Consider the following 16,054-nt stretch of genomic DNA (forward strand, 5'->3'; position numbering starts at 1 on the left):
GTTCCTTAAAGTGTAGTTGATTCCACTACCTCGGACAGGGGAAAAAATCCAGATTGGCCTAGAACCTCTTGTTGCCAGGGAAAAAAACTGTTTCAAAAAGCTGATGCACTTTAAAATGGGGGCAGGCTTACAAGGACCATATTGGGACAATTTGAGTATCAAAAGGAGAATAATTCTAGAAGTAAGTTGAGACTATAATGATAGTCCAAAATGGAAAGAGGTAAATAAACCATACAAAGTGGTAGCTGTAAAGAAAAAGAAGAAACATATGATAGAATATTTTTTAATTTTTAAAATTAATTTCAATACATATATGAGCTTTCTGCGTACATACACAATAGGGAACTGAATAACCTCCACAGGTGGAAACCACAAATTACAGGAAGAGGTGATTAGTACCAGTGAGCGTACTTACAACCAGGTATAGGGAAGGTCCAGCACTGTTCCAAAATGAAATTTATCAACTGTCTTACTCTATAAAGTCAACTCTAGTCTCCTGGGAGCCCCTCCTCATATTAATATGATGCTAATAAGGCAAGCAGAATTTTCCAATGATGATACTACATCAGATAGCTCTCTCAGATAATATGATGACATGACAATGATATATAACATTCACCAGTCAACTCTCTAAAAAAGACAGTTTTGGGGAAAGATCATGCTACAGAAGGTGTAGGCTTCTGGGCATCTCAGAATCTTGCATCCCCATTCCTGTAAGGGCTGAAATATCTTTATAGTATTTTGAACCAATCCACATATCTTGAACATTTCTCATTTTGCCAATGAATTATTTGTAATGTGGCTTGTGCTAACATCCCCTAGTGAAAGAGGAGATTTAACTACTATAGTAGTGGCTAAAATGCCTGCTGATACATCTAATATTTTTCAGGCCCTTTTGTTGTCCGAAGATAATGTAGTTATAATGACTGGCCAAGTAAATATAATCAGTGACAATGCTGACTATATGGACACAGGCACAAGACTTCTTAACAATGTGTAACAAATTACACTAATCTTAAACACATGGTAACAATGGAAGGTAATGAGCTAGGTGGAACCTATAAAAGTGGCCGAAAGTGGATTCCGTTCCTTTACGAGTTTCAGGAGCTTCTCCAACAGCGTCGACAGGAATAAATCCCTAAATCTAACCCCAAATCCTTATCAGCTGCCTAATTACCTTTGTGCGGACTACAATTCCCATAAGGCAATGCGCGGCTCCCTTGACTCCGCTTCCTTGGCCGGCTGGAGTTGCAGTTTACAGAACAGCGTCTTCGACCGAGTTTCACACATTTGTCACTAAGGACTCGGACGTACAGGTCACCCCCACCCCCTGCATCCGGGTTCTTCCCATTTTGGGGCGTGGCTCGGATTCCTGAACCTAATTTTAGAGCTTGGCTAGGCAGGCAGCCAGCGGGCGGCCGGCGCGGCGCTCTAGGCCGAGCGGCTTCGTCTCTATGCCCACAGGCGGTCCCGGGCGTCTCGCGGAGGGGGCGCGCGTCAGTTCCGCGCGGGGCTGTCGGGGAGCCATGGCTGCCCCGAGAGGTGAGGCCGGGGTCCCCGGGGTGGGGAGTGCGCGAAGGTGGAGGGGGCGTCGGCGCACGCTCGGCGCCTGCGGGGCTCCGGGTCCGGGACTGAGGCGACGGGCTTCAGGAGTTGGTGTGGAGCCCTGTCCGGCTGCGGGCAGCGCGGACAGCCGGCCTCCCGCTGCGGCTGCCTTCCCGCGCGGACTCTGCGCGGGGCCGGTCGGCGGTCCGAGACCGCATTTGCCTCCACTAGCTGGTAGCGGGTGGGAACCCAACTCTGCCGGGCCGGGGCTGCGCTGGACCCGGAGAGGGGCCTGGACACAGGTCCTGGGCTGGACAGTTCTCCGCGCTCGCCCGGGCCACAGCGGCTTCGGTCTCGTCCCTGCCTCCTGCCCTGCAGATGCTCAGACTTAAAGGCAGGCTCTAAGCGCGGAGCCCAGGCGGCGGCTGGTCCGTGTAATGCCACTGGCAACATCGCTGGGGCATTTTAACAGCACTGAAATCTAAAGAGAGAGAGAAAGCAGTCGTTAACAGAGTTCCTCCCGAGGAAAATGCTGTATGTGGTTAGAAAAAACACTTTGATAATTGGGGTGGAAGGTCAGATCCACAACTCTCCTCCCAGGCACATTTGGGTAATAATATTTGGTGACTAATTGCCATTTAAAGAGGGTGCGTCTAATTAACTCCGCAGCAGCACGTTGTTTTGCCAAGCGGTGTATGGAAGTTGGGACCAGGCTGAATGCTTGGACTGACTATAGAGCAGTAACTAGGTGAGGTTGGGTGACACCTGGATTCTTTCTCCACCCTTCCGCAATAGAGCACTTAGCTTCACCTTTGGATAAATGCTGAACAAATATTTAAGGAATATCTTTTTGCATGGATGCCAAATTATTTTCCTTGTTGAGGAGCCCACATTTATGGTCAGGCCTTGCCCAAGGGCATTGTCTGTAGTTGCATATGCCTCTCCTTATGTATTCTCCCATTTCAACAAGTCCAACTTTAAGAGACTTTTTGTAGCAACACAGGACATAAAGGAAAAAAGAATTGTTCTGATAACTAACAGAATGGAGATAGCAAAATTAATGAACGAAACTTAAAAATTACGGAAGTCAAACCATTATCTGAAATAGCTGAAATGTACAGATTTAGGCTTATTGCCAGGACATATTTCTTGTGCCTTGGTTGTGTCACAAGTCTTACATGACCAATAGAAATGTATAATCCTAACAAAATTGCCGCTTCCATAGCTCACTGATATTCACAAAGGATTTATCAGGGACTTCGTGAATTTCCAAGTTTTCAGGTATTACAAATAATGTCCCCCATAAAATATAGTAAAATATAACTTCAAATGTAAGTTTCTTTTGGGGGACATTTTCCAGACAGAAACAAATACGTGGGAACTAATGGGAACTTTATAAGAAGCAGAGAAAAATGCAGGTTTAAGATGTGACTGCCAATTGAGTTGTGGGTGAGGTTAATAGTTACCAGCTTTGGGCATGATTTGAATTCTTGGCAAAATTTAAAGTGATTACATATCATGGACTTTTGATATTACCCTGAAAAAATTAAAATTGCTAATAATTACAATTTTATACTGGAAAACTTGTGAATGGAGTAAAGAAGAAATATTTTCATCTAATATTACACTGAAATGTCAGAGAAAATCATGGTTAAAAACATTCAGTATTTTTTAAAATTTGAAATTTGTTTTAAAAATGATATTCCATATCAAAGTCTAATATGTTTTGCAAATATCTAAACTTATTTGATTATTCTTCCACTTAGATCAGTAGTTATTTTCAAGTATATAGTATATATTCCCATGTGATCACTACGCAAATAGGTATTTTTTCAAGTTGATGACAATATTATAGGTTAGAATATGTTCGTAGGCCATAAATATTTGGTTTAGTGTTTAAATATTCACTTTGTTGTTTTTGGAATCAGTAACCTATACAATAGCTAAAACAAGGTAGTTTTTAGCTTGTTAGTCCTATCCTCTATTATTTATGAAGGTGTAAGTAATCTAGGATGTGGATTGGCAAACTTTTTCTGTAAAGGGCTGAATGGTCTCTTGTCATAACTGCTCAACTCTGCTGTTGCAGGGGAAAAAGTAGCCCAGACAATTTAGAAACCAATTATCATGGCTATGTTCCAATAAAACTTTATTCATGGACACTAAAATTTGAATTTCATATAATTTTCACATATCACAAAATGTTATTTAAATTTTTTTCCAACTATATAAAAGTGTAAAACCATCCTGAGCTCATAGGGCTTATAAAAAAGAGGGACAAGTATAGTTTGCTCACCCTTGATCGGGAAGATGGGAAGTACCTTCTCCTGTACTGACTAATTAAAAGGTTATTGCTGTTTTTTTTTTTTAAGACAGAGTCTCGCTCTGCTCTGTTGCCCTGGGTAGAGATACAGTAGTGTCATTGTAGCTCACTGCAACTTCAAACTCCTGGGCTCAAGCAATCCTCTTGCCTCAGCTTCCCCAGTAGCTGGTACTATAGGCTCGAGCCACAACACCTGGCTAATTTTTCTATTTTTAGTAGAGACGAGGGTCTCACTCTTGCTCAGGCTGGTCTCCAACTCTAGAGCTCAAGCAATCCGCCAGCCTCAGCCTCCCAGAGTGCTAGGTTTATACGTGTGAGCCACTGTATTCAGCCTTTTATTTATTTATTTTTTTGAGACAGGGTCTCACTCTGTCACCATGGGTAGAGTGCTGAGTAGAGTGCAGTGGTGTCATCATAGCTCACTGCAACCTCCAACTCTTGAGCCCAAGTGATCCTCCTGTAACTGCCTAAACTTTCTTTCCAAAAGGTCTGAGCCAAAAAGCAATGTTTATATAAGAGGAAGTGAAGGAGATCACTACAATACTTCCTTTGTTCTAATACTGTCCTTACACAAGGGAAAAATGTATGACTTCAAAAGTAACCAGCAGCCAGGTGTAGTGGAATGCACTCAGCCACATTTGTATATTTCCTATATTTTAAGTTTTATAGAGCTGTGTTCTTAATATTCTTTTTTGTGTTAGGAATTGTTTTTCTATAATGCAATGAAATGAAAGGCTAGGTGTCGGCTGGGCGCGGTGGCTCACGCCTGTAATCCTAGCACTCTGGGAGGCCGAGGCGGGAGCATCGCTCGAGGTCAGGAGTTTGAGACCAGCCTGGGCAAGAGCGAGACCCTGGCTATACTGAAAAATAGAGAGAAATTATCTGGACAACTAAAAATAGATAGAAAAAATTAGCCGGGCATGGTGGCACATGCCTGTAGTCCCAGTGACTCGAGAGGCTGAGGCAGGATTGCTTGAGCCCAGGAGTGTGAGGTTGCTGTGAGCTAGGCTGACGCCACGGCACTCTAGCCAGGGTGAAAGAGAGAGGCACTGTCTCCAAAAAATATATATTAAAAAAAAAAAAAAAAAAAAGGCTAGGTGTCATTTGTTTTCTATTATAGTAAAGTTCTGTGTTAAGTCCCCTTTTTATTACTCAATTATTTGTTTTCTTTCTGCTGTCTTTAAATTAGAATATACATTGGTGCAATTGCTTTCATTCTGCTTTCCTGCTTTGCATTTACAAGTTTGTAATCACAAAGATATTTAAAATATGCAATTTATAACATGCTGGATTCAGTATGTCACATAGTTTTGCAATTGGGGCACTCCCCAGGAATAAAATCTATGCCTAACTCGTTGGTATTTAAACTCAGCTGTGATTTGTGTAGGTGTGTTTGTGTTCATGTAACTAGAAAGCATTGTTTTGAAACAAATTTTTAAATGTCATGGGTTTTAAAAAATAATTTGTGCTTGAAATTGGAAAGTATTTTGTGCTGTAACTAGTTTATTAACTTTTATCTACATAATATTGTCTACTAAATAACATCTTTGTTACACATATTTTCCAGAAAGTGTCAGTTTATTATTCAAGTTATACTGCTTGGCAGTGATGACCCTGATGGCCGCAGCTTATACCATAGCTTTAAGATACACAAGGACATCAGACAAAGAACTCTACTTTTCATCCACAGCCGTGTGTATCACAGAAGTTATAAAGTTATTGCTAAGTGTGGGAATTTTAGCTAAGTGAGTATAAATACTTTTAGTGTGTTAAATTATGGTTTTTCTACTTAGTTAAGGTATGTTCTTTATTAGAAAATTCAGGCTATGTCTTTATATGTGTTTAATTGCTCAACAAGGAGTGATTTTTTCCCTCAGGAGATTTTTTGGTTGTTACAACCTGGGGGATGCATCTAGTGGATAGAGGCCAAGAATGCCGCTAAACATCCTACAATGCACAGGATAGACCCCACAGCAAAGAATGCTCTAGCCCCAAATGTCAGTAACGCTGAGGCTGAAGAACCCTGCTCTAGAGTAGGGGGTGGCAAACTGTGTCTTATGGGCCAAATCCACCTTGCTGCCTGCTTTTGTTGCAACAGAGACTGAATGGTTCACAAAGCCTAAAATATTTGTTATTTAGGCCTTACAGAATAAACTTGCTGACCTCTGTTTTCGAGGAATATATAATAATAAACATTTCTTGAGTGTTTCCTGTGTTAAGTGCTAGGTATTGTGCTAAGTGCTTTTCATGAATTTTCTCATTTAGTCGTTATACATTTTTGAGGTAAGTACTATAATTACCCCATTTTATCAATATAGCATCTGAGGTTCCTCAAGATCACACTGTTAATATGTGGCAGCACAGGGCTTTGAATCAGGAATATCATATAAGAATTGTTTTAGCTAAGGATGCAGTATAAGAGAGGGTTAAGAATAGGGGCTTTGTAGTGAGACAGACATAATTTTAATCCTAGAGTGGGATAATGGCTTTATACATGTTTCTTAACCTGTCGAAGCTTTAGTTTCTAAATTTTTTTAATTAGAGAAAATAATATGGGGTGGTAAAAATTAAATAAAATCCTGTAAGTAAATTACTTGGAGAAAGATTTATGAGATGGGGACCCATTTGAGTCATTGGGGCAGGTAAGAATTCATATAGGTTTCAAGGTGTGTGTTGGGGAGAGAGGGAAAGCAGAGAGGAATAGTGTATGGTGTAGGCTTTTACCTAGAAATAAAGTGACATTTAAACATTTCTAAATTCATTTAACAAATATTTATTGAATAGTTCCTGTGTGACAGCTTTTATACTACGTCTTGGATATATAGGTGTGAATGAAATAGATATAGTCTCTGCTTGCTTGGAGCTTAGGTTTAGTGGAAGAGGCTGGGCGCGGTGGCTCACGCCTGTAATCCTAGCCCTCTGGGAGGCCGAGGCGGGTGGATCGCTCGAGGTCAGGAGTTCAAGACCAGCCTGAGTGAGACCCCGTCTCTACTAAAAATAGAAATAAATTATCTGGCCAACTAAAATATATATAGAAAGAATTAGCCGGGCATGGTGGCGCATGCTTGTAATCCCAGCTACTCGGGAGGCTGAGGCAGTAGGATCGCTTAAAGCCCAGGAGTTTGAGGTTGCTGTGAGCTAGGCTGATGCCACGGCACTCACTCTAGCCTGGGCAACAAAGTGAGACTCTGTCTCAAAAAAAAAAAAAAAAAGGTTTAGTGGAAGAGACAGAAAATAAACCAGCAAACACACACATAATTTCAAATGATCATGTGAAAAAGAATACTCTAAAAATGGTTTGGGGAAGGAGAAAAGAACAGAAAAATAACTTGAGGCTGGATGGTGGAAAGTTTTCATACATTTGAGTTTAAAACTTATCTTGTAGGCAGAGATACTGTGGCATCCTAACTTGCAAGTAGGATAAAGTCTTAGACCCTTCATAGTTTCTTGTTTAACAAGATTAATTTTTCTGGAAATTTGACTTTTATTGTGGAATTCTTTATTCTGGATGATGTCAGATAAATGAGAGGTGTATAATATTTCTTACTCTTCTTCAACTATTCAATGTTATGGGTATGGTCAGTTGTTTTGTGGAAACTTTTTTGGAAATTATATCAAAAATAAAAGCACAAAAATTTCTGAAAATTCACCAAGCAAGTCAAATAATGGTGTTAAAATAACAACAGTGTGGAAAACCCAAACTGTACTTTGTCATCATTATCATTGATGTATCTGTCACCAGCATATTAAGGAGGCCAGGATCTTGTTCTTTTGTGAACATTTATCCACAGAGTAAGTACACAAAGACCAGGGAACAGTCAGGAAAAAGTAAATTATGATATGCAGGATTTTGGTGGTTGGCATTTGACATTATATAACTAGCAAGAATTTGATTATGAAGAAGAATCATTTAAAGCACAAGGAATTTGTAGGTGGAAAAAGCACTGGAAAAAAATTAGAAAACACTGAAGAAGTAAAATACATTTGAAACTACTGAATTTTATGAATCAATATTAATTTTTATGGAGAAATAGAAAATTATAATGCTTATCTGAAATAACATTGGTAGAAACTGAATCAAATACCTGATATTCATACATGAAAAACATTTAATTTCTTGGAACAAAGGGTTTACTTTTAAGAGGGTATCTATGAAAATGTTAAGTATTGGGATGGCAAAAGAGTGAAAAATAAAGAATTATTTCAACCTATGAGGTCACAGATTGATAGCTGCAAAATGAAATGTTACAGGACATTGTGATTGTTTCAGCTTCTTCGGCAATATATGATGAGGCAATTGAAAATGAAATAAAAAGCACAGCTGTCAATTTGGGAAAGATACCCAGTGACAGTATTGAAAATTAGTTCTAGATCTTAAAAAAACAACTGGCTTATAATAATTCACCTGAAGCAGATAGAATATGAAAAAGATGAAGAAAATACGTGGCCAGACTATGATTGGGTCACTAAGAATGATTTGAATAGTTAAAAGTTGAAGCAAATGAAAGAGCCTAGAACTTTGGTCTTTTAGATTTCGTGGTGTGAAGTTTACAGAAAAGTAAAAGATTTTCCAGATACTCTCAATGCTGTCATTTCTTTATAAACGTAATAAAATTGATAATTATAAAAAATACAATCAAAGGCAAACAGGATGTTATGTAGTTTGTTAAAAAAAAAAACAAGTTGAGCTGGGCAGGGTGGCTCACATCTGTAATCCCAGCACTTTGGGAGACCGAGGCAGGAGGACTGCTTGAGGTCAGGCGTTCAAGACCAGGTTAGGCAACATAGCGAGACTCTGTCTCTACAAAAAACTTTAAAAAAAATTAGCTGAACATGGTGTCTCTACAAAAAACTTTAAAAAAAAAATTAGCTGAGCATGGTGGCGTGTGCCTGTAGTCCTAGTTACTTGGGAGCCTGAGGCAGGAGGATCAGTTAAGTCCAGGAGTTTGAGATTACAGTGAGCTGTGATCCTTCCGCTGCATTCCAGCCTGGGTGACAGAGCAAGAGCCTGCCTCTCAAAACAAACAACCCCCCCCAAACCATAGGTTGGATATTATTTGCTGTGATAGAGAGACTTCTAAATATCAGAAAATACTTGTTACTCAAAAATGATATGAGATGATTTGTTATACACAAAGGAAATCAAAATTGATTCATATGTTTGAATTTATATTTGCTTGAAAATTCTTGCCCATATAATGTTAAAATAATTCTTCAGAGCTAAAAAAGAATGAAATTAGATTTTTTTCTTTGTTTTCAAAGTAGAGCAAGACTTTATTATCTGAGAGACAGGATGACAATTTCAGGATATTATGGGAGAATGTGGAACAATTATATTAGAAATAACTGAAAATTTAGAACCTGAATATCCTTTTCTTCAGAGAAGAAAAATTAAGAAAAACTTTCCTCTTGATGATCAAAATAGTGTATGTCTCCCATAATCCCAGGAAAAGATTATAAAGTTAATATAAAAATTAGATAACATTTACTAAATTTTGATTTGAATTTTTTGGACTAAAGGAAAATGAAAAATAAAAGCCTGAAACTACTATTTAAATGGAAAAAAACTATTAAGTAAAAGCTTCTGTCTTTTTGCCCATTTTTTACCCTATAATAAAGTACAATAACTTTATAGAATTGATACAAACATTATACTAGAACTTCAATTTTATCTGAACTATGCAAAGCTTAATTTCATTATAGGCTAATCAGTTTGGCTGTTACTTTCTTTAGTGTGGTCTCTACAGTAATGCTCTTTGCTCAGTAATATGTTTAGTCTTGGCTAATTGTTAAAGTAAGTATATATTTTATAGGGGGGTGGGAGATGGGGGCAGAGAGTCATCGAAGTGGCACCTGAAATTCTCAGTGTTTGGGTTATAATTAAGGTTCATTTATAGAGAAACATATTACTGCAACATCCAAATAATGTTTCACTCCTTCCAAACATTTTAAACATACAGTCATGCTAAGTCTGTTTCAAGGTGTTGTTAATAAGATGTAATGGGACAGTCAAGTTCATTCCTTTATTTAGCAAATATTTATTAAACCCCAATTAAGTACTCATCACTGTCCTAGTGTTTACACTAGAACAGTGCAAACTAAAACAGTTCTGCACTCATGGAGCTTATTGTCTGATGGAGAACCAAATATTAAAATTAGTAGTAAATTGGTGGTGTTATGAAGGAAAAGTAGGGGGTGCTGTAAACACATATAATAGAGGGCCTCCATTTGGATTAGAGGTTTTCCTCTCTGAGGAAGTTACATTTAAACCTAGATTTGAAGAGTGAGTGGAAGTTAGGCAAGAAAAAAGTAGAGAGAAGGCAAAGAGAACAGTGTGTTTGAAATCCCCGAGGCAGAAATGCCCTTGACTATTAAACAACAGCAAATAAGTGTGCCTACGATGTCATAACTTGAGGGAGGATTGGTGCTGAGATGAAGCAGGAGAGGTCACCAGGATAGGAGGAGTAATCTTATTGTTAGGGATTTTGGATTGATCTCAAGTGCATTAGGAAGTCATTGAGCAGTTTAAATCAGGGACTAACATGACAACCCATTTTAAGAGTCACTTTGACCCCTTTGAGAAGAATAGATTGGAAGAGTTGGAAGTGCAGTGTATAAATTGGAAGTAGGGAAAGTTATTAGAGGCAAGAGATAATAACCTAGGATGACAGCACAGGCAATGAAGAGAAGTTAATAGATTTGAGTTATGCTCTGGAGGCAAAATCTATAGGACTTGGTGATGGGTTTGGATACATATCGTAGGGTCAGTTCTGGTTATTCACAGTAGTTACATTCTATAAAATCACCAACACTGAGTGGATACTGAACCATTGCTCCTAGGGGAAATAGAGGATTCCTGTGAACCTCTGGTCATGACATTTTTGTCATACATAACCTTGTTTTACATGTGTTTCAGTCTAAAGACACCTTATTTAATATATATTATTGATTATCATTGAGCTTGTGGCCATCAGCACAGTAACTCATGCCTGAGCACAGTAACTCATGCCTGAACGAATCTTATCTATCACATATGTATTTTCTGCATAATGTACATCATAGCCTTCTTACCTTTAGGAACACCAGGCAGCACTTCAGCCCTGTAGGGCTAAGGGGCCATTTTAAACAGCAAAATCACCATCAGAAAACGCAAAAATATGAGAAATGTGTCACTAAATAGATCATCCTTGTTTACAATATGAAAGCTGAAACAAGAAGGCAGGACAGTTATGATGGTCAGCCTCAGCTGGGAATGTGTGTTGGGTGAATCAAATTTTTTTACAGCTATTTGCATGACTGTAAAAGTGTTGCAAGTATTGATTTGGGGGTTACAAATAAATTTTAGTGAGTAGGAGAATTCACACATACAGGCTGTGAATAATGAAGATCAGTTAGAGTAGGTGAGGGAAAGGTAGGTATCAGAAATCCAATCTGTGTTTCCTAGTGTAAACAACAGGGGAGATAGAGTTATTATTTTTTTTTTTTCCTGAGAAAGGAAGATAAAACAGATTTGGGAGGAGAAGATATCAACAGTTTGATTTTGGGTAGGTATAATGTAAGTTTTTAATGCCTTGAGATATCCAAATGTGCATGCAGAGTAAGCACTTGGATTACATGGGTCTGGACTAGAAACAAATTTGGGAGTTCTTAACACTTAAAAGTATATAATCTTATGGGATTAGAGGAGATTGTTAAAGGATAGTGATCTTGTTAAAAGTATTCTTATTTGCAATGTTATTTAACTCCATATAACTTAAAGATTACTGTTTTCTAGACAGGATAACTAGAAACTCTAGAACTAATATAAAAAGGGACACATAGTAGATGTTAGTGGAAAAGAAGCCAAACTTTGTAAAATAATTTTAGAGAGATTTATTCTGAGCCAAATTTGAGGACCATGACCTGGAGCCACGCCCAAGAAGCCTTGAGCAAATGGACTTGCTGTGGTTGGGTTACAGTTTGGTTTTATACATTTCAGGGAGACAGGGATTACAGGTAAAGTCAGTCAGTAATGCATTAATTGGTTTGGCCCGAAAAGGTGGGCCATCTCAAAGCAGGGGCTTACAGGTTATAGGTGGGTGTAAGGATTCTTTGACTTGTAATTGGTTAAAGACATAAATATTTGTCTAAAGGCTTGGAATATTTTAAGAAAAGGAGTTCTGTTAATCTGAGACAAGCTGAGGGACATATGTGTTGTGTAAATTGAGGACCTGCAGGTTTGTCTTGTATACCCTTAGGCCTGTTAATGGGTTACAAAAGATGTCTCCAAGAAGGGAGGGGGGCATGATGAGGTATGTCTGACCTCCTTCCTCGTGGCAGGCAATTTAGTTTTAGGATATCCCCTTGGCCAAGACAGGGTCCATTCAGTCAGCTGGCCAGGGGGAGCCTTAAGATTTTATTTTAGTTCACATAGGTGTGATCTGTTTAGACAGATGGAAATCACCTTGCTTAAGAAATAACTAGAGTCATTCTGGTCTAAGGCAGTGCCCTAGACCTTTGTAAGAGTTGAATTAAGCAGGTTAGGGTAAGTATAACTTCAATCAAGTGTGCAAATTAGGTAAATTAGAATATTCATGTCCCAAGAATTTAAGCAGAGGCAGTTGTAGCTCCAGGGATAGTTCTTGGTGAGCCTTTGGAGATCTGAGGTGTAGTCAAACTCATCTCTTGTTTGAGAACTTTGAGCCTAGAAAGGGACTAATTAGTGTAATCTCTAACAATTTGACCTGACCAAATGGGTCAGTGAGGTTCCAGACTCATGTTTTAAATGAACATGAGGTTCCAGACTCATGTCTGTCTTTCAGGATTTGAGGTGGTAGAGGGTTTCTGTAACTAGGGAATCCTATTTGGACAGAACCCACGATGGCAGTCTAGGTCAAATGGCTGAGACGCCATTGTCTTTGGTTCTTTCTCTTCCCTTTTATGCCTTCCTTGGGGTAGTAGTAGAGGGGTTGCATACCCTGAACCATGGGTATCCTAATATTCATACTAGTATGGCAAAACCTTTGTGGGCTGAAGGGTATAACTGGCTTCCTAAAACACTGGAAGACAATAGGCTAATCCCAATCCCCAGTCTTTTGTTTGCCATAGTTATTTGCTGTGGTTTGGAGTTTGTTTTTCCTACCAAAACCCATGTTGAAATTTGATCTCCAGAGTGGTGTGGCAGTGTCGGGGGATGGGGCCTATTGGGAAGCCTTTGGGCTATGGTGGGTGGATCTCTCATGAATGGCTTGGTGCTGTTCTTGTACTGAGTTCTGCCTTTCAAGAGACTAGATTCGGTCTTGCAAGAATGGATTAGTTCTAGAGAGAGCAGGTTTTTATAAAGCCAGATGCCCCTCAGGTTTCGTTCTCTTTGGTTTTTTTTTTTTTTTTTTTTTTTTTGGCGACAGAGCCTCACTCTGTTGCCCAGGCTAGAGTGCCGTGGCATCAGCCTAGCTCACAGCAACCTCAAACTCCTGGGCTCAAGCAATCCTGCTGCCTCAGCCTCCCAAGTAGTTGGGACTACAGGCATGTGCCACCATGCCCGGCTAATTTTTTCTGTATACATTTTTAGTTGTCCAGCTAATTTCTTTCTATTTTTAGTAGAGACGGGGTCTTACTCTTGCTCAGGCTGGTCTCGAACTCCTGAGCTCAAATGATCCACCTGCCTCGGCTTCCCAGAGTGCTAGGATTACACCGCACCTGGCCAGGTTTCATTCTCTTTGCACGTGCCTCTTCCCCTTGGACCTTCTCTGCCATGTTGTGACGCAGCAGGAAAGCCCTCACAGGAAGCTAGGGACATGCCCTTGAACTTCTCAGCCTGCAGAACTGTGAGCTAAATAAACCTCGTTTCTTTATAAATTACCCAGTCTCAGGTATTTTTTTGTAGCAACGCAAAACAGGCTAGGGCAATATTTATAATAATTAAAAGAGAACTCATTAAAAATTGTAAATGCAATTTACTTGAAATTTTTAGAATAACTTCTTAGAAGAAACATAGACTTGCTTCAGTGAAGAGAACCTGATATAGGGGCAACAAAGATTATGGATTTCATATTTATTCAGAAAAATAACATCACATTTCTTTCAGGGTGTGGCAAAAGAACAGAAGGGAGAGATGTATACTTTGGTGTGGTCTCCAGGAAAACTGGGCAATAAATGTGAGGGCACCATTTAAAATATATTATTGCTATCAGTTAAAATTCCCATAAAAAAACAAAGAATAATGCCCCTTTTGGGGACTATTGTGAAAAATGCATTTTTGAAAACCTGATGGGCAGATACCTTCTTTTCTTTAGAAAGCAAGTAACTATACTCTGTAGAATACCAACTGTTAATCGTTGTCAAAATGTGTTATTTAAAGTGCCAGACATCCTCCTTTAAGATTGTAGCAACTGGCCGGGCACGGTGGCTCACGCCTGTAATCCTAGCACTCTGGGAGGCCAAGGCGGGAGGATCCCTCAAGGTCAGGAGTTTGAGACCAGTCTGAGCAAGAGCAAGACCCCGTCTCTACTAAAAATAGGAAGAAATTATATGGACAGCTAAAAATATATATATTAGCAGGGCATTGTGGCGCATTCCTGTAGTCCCAGCTACTTGGGAGGCTGAGGCATAAGGATTGCTTGAGCCCAGGAGTTTGAAGTTGCTGTGAGCTTGATGCCACGGCACTCTAGCCCAGGCAACAGAGTAAGACTCTGTCTCAAAAGAAAAAAAAAAAAAAAAATTGCAGCAACTAAATTTGTTGCCTTCGGTCATTCAGGGTTGTTGCTATTGAGACTGGCAGGCTGCCAGAGAGTGATAGTGGTAAGGAATCATTCTTTCATGTCCTACCTTAGAAACAGGTTAGGGAAACGTGCAGGTAAATACAGCTAATTTTCATTTCATTCTTATGTAGGTTCAATATCCCTTATCCAAAATGCTTGGGACCAGAAGTGTTTCAGATTTCAGAACTTTTTGGATTTTGGAATATTTGCATTAATATTAATTTGGGTTGAGCATCCCAAACCCGAAAAATCTGAAATCTGAAATGCTCTGAAGAGCATTTCATTTGAGCATCATGTCAGCACTCAGAAAGTTTCAGATTTTGGTGCATTCTGGATTTCAAAGTTTGGATTTGGGATGCTCAACGTGTATCTCCATTTTAGCTGTAGCTATTATTTCCTCTTCTATGATGAGAAATCCTAGGCTGAGGGAAGTTTTAATTTGCCAAAGATTTCTAGAAAGTAATTGGCAGTGATAGGATTAGAAGACAAGTTTCTTATCTCTAATTTTCAAATTATGGGTCTTTCAGAACAATGAAATAATTGAGAAGTTTTTTGATTAGTATTGTTAGACGTTTACGTAGTTTCCAATAATTTTATTTTTTGTTTTTTCTCTTAAACTTTTTATCTCCAAGTGTAAACTTTTTACCATGTGTTTTAATTCAGGCTGCTACAATAAAATGCAGACTGGATGGCTTCAGCAACGAACATTTATTCCTCATAGTTATGGAGGCTGGAAAGTCTAAGAACAAGAGGCCAGCAGATTAGGTGTCTGGTGAGGGCCCTCTTCCTACTTTGCTGACAGCTGCCTTTTTGATGTGTCTTCAACTGATGGAGAAAGAGAGAACTATGGCTTCTTCCTCTTCTTATAAGGCACTATTCCCACTCTCATGACCTCACCTAAACCTAAGACCCACCTCCAAACACTATCACATTGGGGATTAGCGCTTCAACATGTGAATTTTAGGGGGGGAACACAAACATTTGGTCCATAGCATATGTCACATACAATAAAACATGTATAGTTTATTATATTATCTCTGTGTATTTGTGTGCATGTATATAATTTTCTTCTGATTTGTTTGAAAAATTTACACAAAATGCCCCTTTGTCCCTAATATTCTTCAATGCACATTTCCTAAAAACGAGGACATTGTCTTATATAATCACAATAAAATTATCAAAATTGAGACATCAGTACTGATATAGTACTACTATCTAATTCACAGACCTTAGCCCCACTAATGTGCTTTATAGCAAAATAATTATTTTTTTGGACTTCAGTCCATTCCAGGAACACAGTTTGCATTTAATTGTCATGTTTCCAGCTTCCTTTAATCTGAAACAGTTCCTCCATCTTTTTTTTTTTCATGTCTTTGACATTGTTGGTGAACATTTATTTTGTAGAATATCCCTCATTATGTTTATTGATTGCTTATTATTAAATTTAGTC

The 16,054-nt window shown here is 38.9% G+C and overlaps 1 protein-coding gene across 3 annotated transcripts in view; it reads left to right on the forward strand.

The window, feature by feature from the left end:
- The first annotated feature begins 1,427 nt into the window (after positions 1 to 1,427).
- SLC35A1 (solute carrier family 35 member A1) overlaps positions 1,428 to 16,054 on the forward strand; it is a 33,617-nt gene continuing 18,990 nt past the window's right edge. The window contains exons 1-2 of one of the 3 annotated variants that reach the window (XM_045543993.1): positions 1,428 to 1,542; positions 5,433 to 5,610. In XM_045543993.1, coding sequence (XP_045399949.1) covers positions 1,455 to 1,542; positions 5,433 to 5,610 — 266 coding nt within the window. In that variant the 5' untranslated portion in view covers positions 1,428 to 1,454. The remainder of the gene's footprint in view (positions 1,543 to 5,432; positions 5,611 to 16,054) is intronic. The other 2 variants (XM_045543995.1, XM_045543996.1) reach the window with 2 other exon arrangements.

Source organism: Lemur catta, chromosome 2, assembly GCF_020740605.2.
Source record: "Lemur catta isolate mLemCat1 chromosome 2, mLemCat1.pri, whole genome shotgun sequence".
Lineage (NCBI taxonomy): Eukaryota > Metazoa > Chordata > Mammalia > Primates > Lemuridae > Lemur > Lemur catta.